This window comes from Pan paniscus, chromosome 5 (assembly GCF_029289425.2).
Source record: "Pan paniscus chromosome 5, NHGRI_mPanPan1-v2.0_pri, whole genome shotgun sequence".
Lineage (NCBI taxonomy): Eukaryota > Metazoa > Chordata > Mammalia > Primates > Hominidae > Pan > Pan paniscus.
The window spans coordinates 107569210-107583570 of NC_073254.2; the positions used below are offsets into that span (position 1 = coordinate 107569210).

A 14361-nucleotide genomic window follows, 5' to 3' on the forward strand; every position below is an offset into this window, starting at 1 on the left:
TTATTTAATGTATATTATTGATTAATTAGCATTGAACTCATGGCCAACAGCACTATAACATGCCTGAACAAAGCTTATCTATCACATGTATTTTCTCCATAATATATAGCATATCCTTCTTATACTTAGGAACATCAGACAGTGCGTCAGCCCTACAATGCTTGGGAGCCATTTAAACAAAATCACCAACACAAAGCACAAAAATGCAAAAAATGTGGTACTGAATAGATTGCACTTGTTTATGATCTGAAAGCGGAAACAAGGCAGAATGTTAACTTGTTCAGCGTCAGCCAGGAATGTGCACACTTGGTGAATCAAATTTTTTGCCACTCTGCACGTGTCTGCCAATGACTGCAAGTGTTACCAGCATTGATTTGGGGGTTACAGATACATTTTAATGAGTGGAGAATTCACACATACAGTCCATGAATAATAAGAATCAACTATAGTAGGCGAAGGAAAGGGAGGTATCAGGAAGCATATCTGTGTTTCCTAGTATAAACAATTGGGTAGAGTTATTATTATTTTTTTTTTTCTGAGACAGGAAAAACAGATTTGGGGGAAAAAGATATCAACAGATTGATTTTGGGTAGGTATAATTTAAAGTTTTTAATGTCTTGAGACATCCAAATGGGCAGTTGGATTAAATGGGCCTGGAACTCAGAAGAGAGGTCTGGGCTAGAGATGTAAATTTGGGAGTTCTTATCACATAAAAGTATTTAATCTCATGGAATTGGAAGACATTGTTAAAAAACAATGATCGTGTAAAAACAATCTTATTTGTAATGTCATTTGACTCCATGTACCTTAAAGATTGCTGTTTTCTGGACAGGATAACCAGAAACCCCAGGACTAATATAAAGAGGGACACATGATAGGTGTGCTCTGTTTAGAGAAATGGAAGGCAGCTTGTTTAAGAAACAACAAAGGAGTGCTTGCTTTGGCAGCACATAATACTAAAAATTTGGACAGTACAGAGAAGATAGCATGGCCCCTGTACAAGGATGACATGCAGATTTGTAAAGCATTCCACATTCAAAAAACAAAGGAGTCAGTCTGGTACTGAGGCAGTGCCCTAGAACTTTGTAAGAGTTAAATTAAGCAGGCCAGGGTAGGTATAACTCAATCAAGTGTGCAAATTAGAATCTTCAGGTCCCAAGAATTTAAGCAGAGGCAATTGTAGCTCCATGGATTGTTCTTGGTGAGGTTTAGGAGATCTGAAGTCTAGTCACACTCACTTCATGTGTAAGAACTTTGAGCCTGGAAAGGGACTAATTCATACAATCTCTGACTAAAAATTTTGTGTGACTAAATGGATCAGCAAGGTTCCGGATCCATGTTTTAAATGAAATGCCAGTCTCTTTTTCAGAATTTGAGGTGGTAGAGAGGTTCTATAACCAGGTAGTCCTTTTTGGACAGAACCCATGATGGCAATCTAGGTCAAATGGCTGAGACCCCATTGTCTTTTGTTCTTTCTTTTGCCTTTAATGCCTTCCTTAGGGTAGCTGTAGATGGGTTGCATGCCATGAGGCATGGATATCCTGACATTCACATTAGTATGGTAAAAGTTTTGTAGGCTGAAGGGTATAACTGGTTTGCTAAAACATTGGAAGACAATAGCTTAATTCTAATTCCAAATATTTTCTTTGTCCGGGTTATATGCTGTGGCTTGGATGTGATTTGTCTCCACCAAAACTTATATTGAAATTCTGTCCCCAGTGTGGTGATGTTGGGAGGCGGGGTCTAGTGGGAGGTATTAAGGTTGTGGGGGCAAATTCCTCATGAATGGTTTGGTACTGTTTTCCTGGTAGTGAGCTGTGGCTCTCAAGAGACAGGATTAGTTCTTGCAGGAATTGATTATTTCTCGAGAGTGGGTTATAAAGCCAGGATGCTCCTCATGTTTTGCTCTCTTCACACGTGTCCACCTCCCCTTAGACCTTCTCTGCCATGTGATGCAGCAGGAAAGCCCTCGAAGAAGCCAGGGCCATGCCCTTGAACTTCTCAGCCTGCTCAACTGTGAGCTTTTTTTTTTTTTTTTTTGTAGATGGAGTCTCGCTCTGTCATCCAGGCTGGAGTGCAGTGGCGCAATCTCGGCTTACTGCAACCTCCGCCTCCAGGGTTCAAGCGATTCTCCTGCCTCAGTCTCCTGAGTAGCTGGGACTACAGGCATGTGCCACCACGCCTGGCTAATTTTTATATTTCTAGTAGAGACAGGGTTTCACCATATTGGTCAGACTGGTCTTGAACTCCTGACCTTGTGATCTGCCTGCCTCGGCTTCCCAAAGTGCTGGTGAGCCACCGCGCCCGGCCAAATTTTTTTTTTTTTTTTTTTAATACCAGTCTCAGGTATTCTTTCACAGCAATGCAAAGCAGACAAAGACAGTATTTAAAATATTTAAAAGAGAACTCTATTAAACATTGTAAATGCACACTGGGTGTAGTGGCTCACACCTGTAATCACAGCACTTTGGGAGGCCGAGGTGGGTGGATTGCTTGAGGCCAGGGGTTAAAGACCAGCTTGGGCAACATGGCAAAACCTCATCTCTACAGAAAATACAAAAATTAGCTGGGTGTGGTGGTGTGCACCTTTAGTCCCAGCTACTTCAGGGGCTGAGGCAGGAGGATCGCTTGAACCTGGGAGGTGGAGGCTGCAGTGAGCTGAGATTGTACCACTGTACTCTAGCTTGGGGGATAAAGTGAGCTCCTGTCTCAAAAAAAAATTATAAATGCAATTTACTTGAAAATTTTAGGATATTTAACTTCTTAGAAGAAATACAGACTTGCTTCAGTGAAGGGTGCCTGATATATATTGTCATCATTTTTTTTTTTTTTTGAGATGGAGTTTTGCTCTGTTACCCAGGCTGGTGTGCAGTGGCGTGATTTTGGCTCACTGCAGCCTCCGTCTCCTGGGTGCAAGTGATTCCCCTGCCTCAGCCTCCTGAGCAGCTGGGACAACAGGTACACACCACCATGCCCAGCTAATTTTTGTATTTTTTGTAGAGACGGGGTTTCACCATGTTGGCCAGGCTGGTCTCGAACTCCTGACCTCATGATCCACCTGCCTCGGCCTCCCAATGTAATTTTTATTTGAGAAAAAGGAAAAAGATATTTCTTTCACGTTGGGGTAAAAGAACAGAAGGCAAAGGTGCATATGTTGCTGTGGTCTCCAAGAAAACTAGGCAAAAAATATGAGGAAAGCACTGAAAGTGTATTATTGCTATAAATTTAAAATGCCCTAGAAAAGCCAAAGAAAAGAATAATGCCCCCTTTTGGGACTTTGAAAAGTATTTTTGAAAACCTCATGAGTAGATGTCTTCTTTAGAGAGCAGGTAGCTATACTCTGTAGAATACCAACTAGTAATCATTGTCAAAATGTGTTATGTAAAATGCCACACATCCTCCTTTAAGATTATATTTGCTGCCTTCAGTTATTCAGAATTGTTGCTATTGAGAATGGCAGGCTGCCAGAGGGTGAAAGTGTTAAGGAAACACTCTTTGATGTCCAGCCTTAGAAACAGGTGAGGGAAACAAGCTGGTAAATACAGCTTATTTTCATTTCATTCTTGTACATGTTGACTAACCCTTATCCAAAGTGCTTGGGACCAGAAGTGTTTCAGATTTCAGAATTTTTAGGATTCTGAAATATTTGCATTATATTAATTTGATACGAGCATCCCAAATCTGAAAACCTGAAATCCAAAGGGCTCTAATGAGCATTTCCTTTGAATGTCATGTTGGCATTCAAAAAGTTTTAGGTTTTGGAACATTTCAGATTTTGAATTTTCAGATTTGGGCTACTCAACCTTTATCTTCATTTTGGCTGAAACTATTATTTCCTCTTCTTTGATGAAAAATCTTAGGCTGAGGGAAATTTTAATTTGCCAAAGGAACCTAGAAAGTAATTGACAATGATAGGATTAGAAGACAAGTTTCTTGAACTCTGATTTTCAAATTATGAGTCTTTCAGAAAAATGAAGTAATTAAGTATTTTTGATTAAGACAAAGGTAAGCACAGTGGCGTTGTTAGACATTTCAGTAGTTTACAATAATTTTTTCTCTTAACTTTTTATTTCCAAATGTTAACACTTTGCCATGTGTCTTCTTCATTCAGGTGGCTCTATAATAAAATACCATAGACCAGTTGGCTCAAGCAACATTTATTTCTTACATTTTTGGAGGCTGGAAAGTCCAGGATCAAGATGCTGGCAGATTAGGTGTCTGGTGAGGGCCCTCTTCCTAGTTTGCCGACTGCTGCCTTTTTGCTGTATCTTCATGTGATGGAGAGAGAGATGGCTCTGGCCTTTTCCTCTTCTTATAAGGCACTAATTCCATCATGAGGACTCTACCCTCATCACCTCACTAAACCTAAGACCCTTCTCCAAATACTAATCACATTTGGGGATTAGGGCTTCAACATATGAATTTTAAGGGGTAACACATTTAGCCCATAGCACATTACACATACAACAAAACATTTTTGTTTTATGACATTCTTCTATTTGTGTGAACATGTATAGAATTTTTTTCTGATTTGTTTTAGAGTAAGATTTAGACAAGATGCTTCTTTGTCCCTAACATTCTTCAGTGCATGTTTCCTAAAAACAAGGACATTCTCTTATATATAATCAATAAAATTATCAAAATTGAGACATCAGTACTGATCTAGTACTATTACCTAATTCACGGACCTTATATAAATTTTTCCAATTGCCCTCCAATGTCCTTTATAGCAAAATAGTTATTTTTCTTGGACTTCAGTCCTGTCCAGGATTACAGTTTGCTTTTAATTGTCATGTCTCTAGTTTCCTTTAATCTAGAGAGTTCCTCCATCTTTTTTTTTCATGTCATTGATATTAACACAGGCCATTTAATTTGTAGAATATCTCTCAAATTATGTTTATTGAGTTTTATGATTAAATTTAGGGTTTTTTTGGGTCAGGGATATCATAGAAATGATGTGTCCCTTTTAGTGCAGTATATAAAGATGTACGTGGTATCTATTTGTTCCATTACTGGTAATTTATCTTGATTTTTTTTTTTTTTTTTGAGTTGGAGTTTCACTCTTGTTGCCCAGGCTGGAGTGCAATGGCATGATCTCAGCTGACTGCAACCTCCGCCTCCTGGGTTCAAGCAGTTCTCCTGCCTCAGCCTCCCAAGTAGGATTGGGATTACAGGCGTGCACCACCACACCCGGCTAATTTTTGTATTTTTAGTAGAGATGGGGTTTCACCATGTTTGTTAGGCTTGTCTTGAACTCCTGACCTCAGGCGATGCACCCAGCTTGGCCTCCCAAAGTGCTGAGATTACAGGTGCGAGCCACCACACCTGGCCTAATCCTGGTTTCTTGATTAAGGTAGTGCCTGCTAGGTTTCTCTACATAAAGTTACCAGTTTTCTCTTTGTTATTAACAAGTGTCTTTTGGAGAGATACTTTGAGACGAGATAAATATTCTCTTTCTCATCACACTTTCACCTACTGGTTTTGTGGTCTGATACTGTTGTCAAATGATAACTTCCTAATACTTCATCATTACCTATACATTTATTGGCATTCTACTCTAGAAATTTCCCTTCTTCCCCCCTTTCTCTCCCTCTTTGTATTTATATGAACATGGACTCAAGGATTATTTTATTGTGCAGGTTAGAATCCATTATTATCATTATTTTGATGCTCAAAATGTCCCAGATTTGCACAGTGGGATTAAACAGTTTCTTTTTAGCATATCTTGTTACAGGCTTTTCTTGTACTTTCCCTGCCCCAACCCTGAAATCATACATTTCTTCAAGGATCCTTTATTCCTTTTTTTTCCAGAATGGTATTTGGAAACCAGAATCTAGGCATTTGGTATACACATTGATACTGGAGTATCATTACTTTAGACCCTTTTAGCAGAGCTATGAAATATATATGCATGTGTATGCATACACACCTATCTAAATCTAGTTGTGTGTGTGTGTGTATAACAAAGAGTTCTACATTGATTGATACCACAATTTTGATCTAACATCACTGTGTTCATTCTAAACTTCTCCTTACCCATGTTTGTTCCCTTATCTAATGGTGAGGATTCTAGCTCCCATTATGCTCAAGATGTTTACTTATTTGCTCAATCCTAGAATAGATAATGAGTAGTTTCAGAATTTCTAATATTTACCTGAGAAAAAAACAAACTACTAACTGAAGTATGTATTTGTATGTAGTTCTCTTTGTTTTAGTTTTACAGCATACAGTAAAATACTGTGTTTTAGAATATTTGAGTTCTCTTTTTCTCCAAGTATAATTTTGTAGACAGTTGTTTTTGGCTTCTGTTTGTATTTAACTTGAGATTCCCCCCATCCTTGTTGATTATACTTACAACACCCTGGAAGTTTTGGCATGTGAAATTATACTTATTTCAATAAGAAGTTAGAACTGGAAAAGAAAAAGGGAGTGTGGGAAGGAATTAATGGATGGCTACTTTGATAGATAAAGTTGACGTGGTCAAAGTAGTAAATGTTACGTGCAAGAGATTGCTGGGCCTTGTGTGTGATGTACACTGTACCCCACTTTCCTTTTTTTTTTTAAACACAAGTATTTTACCTTAGAGGTGGTTTTATGTCAGTACATAGAAATCTATCTCATTCTTTTTAAAAGCTGCATGGTATTCCATTATGTATAGATACCATATATACCAGTCTGTACTGATGGGCATTTGGGTTGTTTCCAGTCTTCTACTCCAACACAAAGATGTAATAATTATCTTTGTACATACACTGTTGTGCATATGAATTATTATATCAGATAACTTTTAAATTAAAAGAGAAATTAGTAAATTCTGTTTTGAGGGAGGGGCAGATTAGCAGTTGGATATTGCGAAAGCTGTACATGTAAATAAGGTGATTTTTTAAATATTTGAATTTTTTTTTTTTTTTTTTTTGAGACGGAGTCTCGCTCTGTTGCCCAGGCTGGAGTGCAGTGGTGTGATCTCAGCTCATTGCAAGCTCCGCCTCCTGGGTTCATGCCATTCTTCTGCCTCAGCCTCGCGAGGAGCTGGGACTACAGGTGCCTGCCACCACACCTGGCTAATTTTTTTTGTATTTTTTAGTAGAGACGGGTTTTCACTGTGTTAGCCAGAATGGTCTCGATCTCCTGACCTCATGATCCGCCTGCCTCAGCCTCCCAAAGTGCTGGGATTACAGGCATGGGCCACTGCACCCGGCCAAATATTTGAATTTTAAGTTATCAATTTCTAAGCTATAATTTGGTTGAAAGATAAACAATACAACATTTAAAAGTACTTTTTCATAAAATTAATTACTGCTGCAATTCACGGGAAAATTGTTATAATGCTTTACTAAACTCTATCACAGCTGTTAACACTAACAGTTTAGATTTAAACCTGTCATTGTTAGTATAAAGAAAAGGAAGTGAAAACACTTTCATATTGCCTTGGAACAAAGGAACAAAGTCAACTTTTTTTTTTGAGACAGGGTATCACTCTGTCACCCAGGCTGGAGTGCAGTAGCGTGATCTTGACTTGCTGCAACCATCGCTTCCTGGGCTCAAGCAATCCTTCTGCCTCAGCCTCCCCAGTAGCTGAGATTATAGGTGCGTAGCACCACACCCAGCTAATTTTGTAGACATGGGGTTTCGCCATGTTGTCCAGGCTGGTCTCAAATTCCTGGACTCAAGCAATCCGTCTGCCATGGCCTTCCAGCATGCTGGGATTATAGGTGTGAGCCGCTGCGCCAGCTCAAACAACTTTTTATTGTTTGCTATTCACCATAGTTTATAAAGACTATCCCTAGCAGGATGTGTAAATGTTAATGTACATACACTTTGGGTGTGTTTAGTAACAAACCAAATATATCTTAACTTTGAACTACATACCCATATTAAGACCAGAGAAAATTATTCTACTGTTTCATAGTATTATCTAGAGAAATTAATGTATCTGTGAAATACTTATAGATTATCCAGCTTTGTTTATTTCTCCTTCTGGGTTTACATTTTCAGTACCCTTTTGTACCCATGCTATAATGGGTTCAGGGTGTTGGGGAGGAAGTAAAAATCATGTCCCTCATATGAAGGGTATTTTTGTCCTCAAGTTGACCTCATTATTGGTTTTTTAACCTAGCCCCTCAAAGTCTTTTTTTTTTTTTTTTTTTGAGACAGAGTCTAGCTCTGTCGCCCAGGCTGGAGTGCAGTGGTGCGATCTTGGCTCACTGCAAGCTCTGCCTCCCGGGTTCATGCCATCCTCCTGCCTCAGCCTCCCGAGTAGCTGGGACTACAGGTGCATGCCACCACGCCCGGCTAATTTTTTGTATTTTTAGTAGAGACAGGGTTTCACCGTGTAAATCAGGATGGTCTCGATCTCCTGACCTTGTGATCCACCCACCTCAACCTCCCAGAGTGCTGGGATTAGAGGCGTGAGCCACCGTGCCGCCAATCAAAGTCTTTTTAAGTGAGTTAATTATACTTAACTTTGTAGATGATAAGAAATTTATAAACAAAATTTAACTTTCTTAAGCTCATGAGTAACTTCTGCTGTGTTCCATTTTGCACAGTGACTTGGTAACCTAGCCAAGGATTTTATGCCTCCTAGTAGTTCTTGTTAGATCAGTAGCTGGAAGAATGAGGCCTACTTTTGACCAAACATAGGTCAGAAAGAATGGTTTCAGCTGGTTGATAGGAAATTTAGCGGGAGAGGCAGCAGCAGAATCTCTCTGCAGTCAACATGGAGCTTCAGAATTTCTTCAGGTAACCAAAGGTTGCACAGGGTCTATTCCAATGATAAAAATAAAAAGAATTGTTCAAATAGAAAATTTAACAAGGAAGACTATATCTAAAAAGAAATTTAATATATGTTTTTGATTATATATGCTCTTTTGTCCTAGCTAGCAGTGTCATTTATATAATTAATAAATTTGTTTTTAACAGAGGTGCTCATTAAGGTGCTTGTGATTTGATTTCTAAGAAAGTAAGTTGAGGGCCAGGCGTGGTGGCTTACGCCTGTAATCCAGCACTTTGGGAGGCTGAGGTGGGTGGATCACTTGGTCAGGAGTTCAAGACCAGCCTGGCCAACATGATGAAAAACCCCATCTCTACTAAAAATACAAAAAATTAGCCAGGTGTGGTGGTGTGCACCTGTACTCCCACTTACTTGGGAGGCTGAAGCAGGAGAATCGCTTGAACCCAGGAGGTGGAGGTTGCAGTGAGCCGAGATCACACCACTGCACTCCAGCCTGGGTGACATGGCTAGACTCCATCTCAAAAAACAAAAACAAAAACAAAAAAAACACCAAAACAGAAAATATAAGTTCAGGAAAATGGAAGAAAAAGTAACCTTTTTACAATATATTACAGTATATTTAGGACTGATCATTTGTTTCTATCTCTTTCATAGTAAAACAAAACGATGATTACTAGTGTTTTCTAGCAGATATATTGCTCTTGTTACTTTTATGTAACTTCAGTGAGTAAAGCTAAATATAAGATTAAGAGCTGTATTCTTAATAAATACATTAACTTAAGCAGGATTTAACCTGATTAATACTGAAATTATTTACCCTCTTCTTTAAAACTTTCTGTGTGGTGAGATTCCCACATATTCTTTCCAATACCTCCTAAATCTCCTCTACTTTCTGATACTTTTCTGTTATTCTCTTTTACTAGTTCTTTTAGCATCCTCTGCTTTTTTTTTTTTGTAACTTATTTCAAAATATCTTATGTAACATTGCTATAATCTTTGGTACTACAGTGATATTTGCACTTTCCAGCAATTAACATTCTGGTATACCTTGGTTTCTCTAATGTCTACATTAGAGAAGGAACCAGAAAAAGATACCTTGGCCATCCTGACCGTGAAAAAATAGCTCCTAAGCATCCAACAAAAAGGATATGGCCAAAAGAGACAGATCTGAAGGTTAATCCTGACACACTGTACTTTACTTTTTGCTCCACTGAAGGAAAGGAATACTCAGATTGGCTGCTAATTTGTTTCATAAGCCCTTCTTTTTATGTGAAAAGTGAGGGAGAAGTGATAAGAAAGAAAAGAGCGGGGAGAAAAGGGACCACAGCAGCCTTTATTGGTGCAGGTATGGTGATTATTTGGAGTAGCAGTTGGATCCTTAAGTAGCCCATATTCTGACAGGACAAAGAGAATCAACCCTGTTTTTTGGAGAGTCAAAAGGTCGTTTGTTACCAGTGAAGGCTTCTAATGTCTTATTTTTTTCTTTTTTTAAAAAGAGATGGTATCTTACTCTTTCACCCAGGCTGGAGTGCAGTGGTGGCATCATAGCTCACTGTAGCTTCAAACTCCTGGGCTCAAGTGATGCTCCCACCTCAGCCTCCTGCGTAGCTGGGATGATAGGCATGTGCCACCACTCCTGGCAGTTTTTTTTTTTTTAAGAGAAGGGATTTTCCTCTGTTACTTGGGCTGGTCTCCAACTCCTGGCCTCAAGTGATCCTCTTGCCTCAGCCTCCTGAGTAGCTGGGATACAGGTGTGAGCCACCACACCCACCAAGGCTATAATATATTTAACAGGTGGAGGTAAAGTGGCATTGCCCATAGCTGGGGATTAGGGAAAGGATAAATAGCCATTATATTGTAGCTTTTGAGGGTTCAGCATGAAGAATCTTACACCAGGAGATAAATGAATATGGGAGAAGGTGGAGTGTGAAGCATGGGCACAAACAGCCACCTCTCAGCAGTTCCTTCTGGGTATCACCTTAAAGACACATCATCAGTGTATGAGTCAGCATTTTAGAAGGGCACTAAAACTTGCACTTCATACAGTCTGTAAAATTTATATCTATGCTATCATGATACTAGAGATAATTATAATGTTCAGTTATCTTCTCTGATACATCACCTTATTAAGGTGATTATTTTACATTTTAATCTCTTTTTCTTTAATTTTTTTCATCAGTTTTATAATTGAGGAGAAAACATTTTGAAAATTATTCTTTATACTCTATTTAAGATGTTGGCCAGGTGCAGTGGCTCATGCCTGTAATTCCAGCACTTTGGGAGGCCGAGGCAGGAGGATCACTTAAGGTCAGGAGTTTGAGACCAGCCTGCCAACATGGTGAAACCCCGTCTCTACCAAAAATACAAAAATAAGCCGGGCGTAGTGGCCTGTGCATGTAGTCCCAGCTACTCAGGAGGCTGAGGTAGGAGAATCCATGAACCTGGGAGATGGAGGTTGCAGTGAGCCGAGATTGCACCATTGCACTCCAGGTTGGGTGACAGAGAAAGACTCCGTCTCAAAAAAACAAAACAAAACAACAAAGATGTAAGGAAAGTATATGGGGCATCTTAGATTTGCATTAAGCAGTTAAAAAAAAGGGCAAACATTAGTTTAAAGAGCCAATCTTCAGACGCCTGGAAAACTCTCCTACATAGATTTTTTGGTGGAAAATCTGTGGTATTTTTGGTATTCTTCTGCTTTTCGAATAGAGTTTGTAGTCCACCACTAGGCTGTGTGCGTTGCTTTTCAGCATATAGACTTAACACTGTGGTGTGGGTTTGGATTTGGTAATACAAAGAGATCTGTAACTAAGAAGGATGTCTTTTGTTTCTGTGGCTTAGGTCAAAGTTCCTGTCTTATTAATTAAGCATTTTATTGGAGGTAGAATGTTCTACAGCAAATAAATAGGCACAGGTTAGTCAATTTAATATAATGGACTTTTGCTTTCTCTCAGAACTTGGGCAATTATATTTGCAGCATTTAAAAATGAAAAAATTCAACTCACAACTGTTGATTCTAATATATTAACCAAAAATACAGAATCTCATTGTAATTATCAAACTTTGAGTTGGAACAGAGCTATTTCACCAACAAAGTATTATGGTTTTCTTAAGGATATCGTGAGCTGCAGTTAGGACCATTATTATAAAGCACTTTTTTTGGGGTATTGGTGCTTATTATAAAACATTGCTTTATTTTTACTTTCAGGAAATCAATGAGCTGATTTATGATACAGGAAATACAAGCCAGATTAGCCACGTCCTTCTGAAATAATAATAGCAAAAATAATAGTTAAGAGCATGCATAATCAATATGCAGTCAAACAGTAAACTTTATGTACATTAGAGATATAGTTTACTTTTGTTGGAGTTAGTAAATTATTCAGATCTGCTACAGAATTATACAGATATAAAGTATGAGAATATTCTTACATGAGGATTTATTATCTACTATATTTCATAAGTACTAAATTCATTTATAAATAATACTGACCTGACTCTTCCTAACCCACTTAACGAACTACCAAAGCCTTTTTATTTGCAATTAAATCTATTGTAATTTAAAAAAAACTTTAAAAATAGGCCAGGTGCAGTGGCTCACGCCTGTAATCCCAGTACTTTGGGAGGCCGAGGCGGGCAGATCACTTGAGGTCAGGAGTTTGAAACCAGCCTGGTCAACAATACTAAAAATACAAAAAATTTAGCTTGGTGTGGTGGTGGGTGCCTGTAATCCTAGGTACTCAGGAGGCTGAGGCAGGAGAATCACTTGAACACGGGAGGTGGAGGTTGCAGTGAGCTGAGATAGCGCCACTGCACTCCAGCCGGGGCGACACAACAAGACTCCATCTCAAAAATAAATATAAAAATAAAAATGGATATGCAAACTGATCAATTAAAAAGTAATCAGGGTGAACTTGATGAAATAGTTAAAGTAGCAGGGGATGAATTTTTTTATAGGTAATATCAACAGTTTTCTTTTCCTAATCTCATTATTCAATATACTCAGAATCTCTCAGAGCTTTGACTAGAGATAGTGGTAAATCTAGTTGTTGTCATATTTTCCCAAACAGAACTATAATTTTTTAAAGAGGATACATTATTGGTATGTTTCTTTTAATCTAAAACTAGTTAGAAATTATTAGTTTGCTAAATTACAGCAAGCATAGTATGCTTGTCCTGTGTTTGAAGAAGTCTTATTAAAATAATACTCTTTAATTTTCTTCCTTACCACCCTCTCATCTCCCCCTTTTGTTTTCAAAGAGAAACTGGTAGTCTGGGTAGATTCAAAGCGTCTTTAAGAGAAAATGTCTTGGGGAGCCCCAAGGAACTGTTGAAGTTAAGTGTGCCATCGTTAGTGTATGCTGTTCAGAACAACATGGCTTTCCTAGCTCTTAGCAATCTGGATGCAGCAGTGTACCAGGTAAGTGGAGTTAATGATAATGAAAAGCACAGAATCTTTTATGGTAAAAAGAGTTTTCATTAACTCTTTATCATATTACCAATTTTTTTTTTTTTTGAGATGGAGTCTCGCTCTTTCGTCTAGGCTGGAGTGCAGTGACGTGATCTCAGCTCACTGCAGTCTCTGCCGCCCAGGTTCAAGCGATTCTCCTGCCTCAGCCTCCCGCGTAGCTGGGACTATAGGCACATGCCACCACACCCAGCTAATTTTTTGTATTTTTAGTAGAGATGAGGTTTCACTATGTTGGCCATGATGGTCTTGATCTCCAGACCTCGTGATCCACCACCCGCCTCGGCCTCCCAAAGTTCTGGGATTACAGGTGTGAGCCACCGTGCCCGGCCATTATCAAATATTTTTTATTGATAATTTTATCAATGATACCAGAAATAATATATTTGTATCAGAGACTAACATTAACTGAATTTATTAATTCATTCTCTTTTTTTTAGGTGACCTACCAGTTGAAGATTCCGTGTACTGCTTTATGCACTGTTTTAATGTTAAACCGGACACTCAGCAAATTACAGTGGGTTTCAGTTTTTATGCTGTGTGCTGGAGTTACGCTTGTACAGTGGAAACCAGCCCAAGCTACAAAAGTTGTGGTAAGAAACAAAATGCACACCATAACTTCCCGTAAATAGAAAACTTCCTTAAGTCTTATACTGTTCAGTTACATTGATGCATGCAGCATGACTACATTTCTTTGATTTAAAATAACTTTTGCCTTATAGATAGGCCTTTTTTCTTTAGCATATTATTAGGGATAATAATACTTATTGGTTGTTTCTCAGAGGAGAATATGCATAAAATATGTTACAGATGGAACATACCTTAGAAATAATGTGTTCCATCCCCTCCATTTTATGGATGACAGTCCCCAAAGAGGTGAAGGAACTTGTCCTAAATTAGTTAATAGCTAACTTGTGACCACAACTGTGCCAGTTTCCATACTGTATATGTTTAGAACTTCTAGACCTCTTTCAAACATCTCAGAAACACTGGGCAAGGTTTTTCTGCATCTAGTTTTCATCTTCTCTCTCAACTGTCAGTCTCTGGCACATCTCCCTACTGTCAGTGATCGGGATGACAAGGGAAGGAGTGTTCTTACTGATAATTGATAATTATCTTTAGTTTTTAAGAGTTAATGTGAAGGTACATAACAGATTTTTAA

The 14361-nt window shown here is 38.6% G+C and overlaps 1 protein-coding gene and 1 non-coding gene across 3 annotated transcripts in view; both read left to right on the top strand.

Annotated features, from left to right (window-relative positions):
• Positions 1-14361, top strand: part of SLC35A1 (solute carrier family 35 member A1) — a 39881-nt gene that overhangs the window by 15040 nt on the left and 10480 nt on the right. For both annotated transcript variants that reach the window (XR_612549.4, XM_003822856.5), the window contains exons 3-4: positions 12992-13151; positions 13640-13792. Coding sequence is in view for 1 of the 2 variants with exons in the window: in XM_003822856.5 (XP_003822904.1) it covers positions 12992-13151; positions 13640-13792 (313 nt within the window). In the remaining variant the exon portion in view is untranslated. The remainder of the gene's footprint in view (positions 1-12991; positions 13152-13639; positions 13793-14361) is intronic.
• On the top strand, positions 932-1039 carry LOC112440204 (U6 spliceosomal RNA). The gene has a single exon (XR_003028389.3). It is a non-coding gene; the product is annotated as a U6 spliceosomal RNA (small nuclear RNA).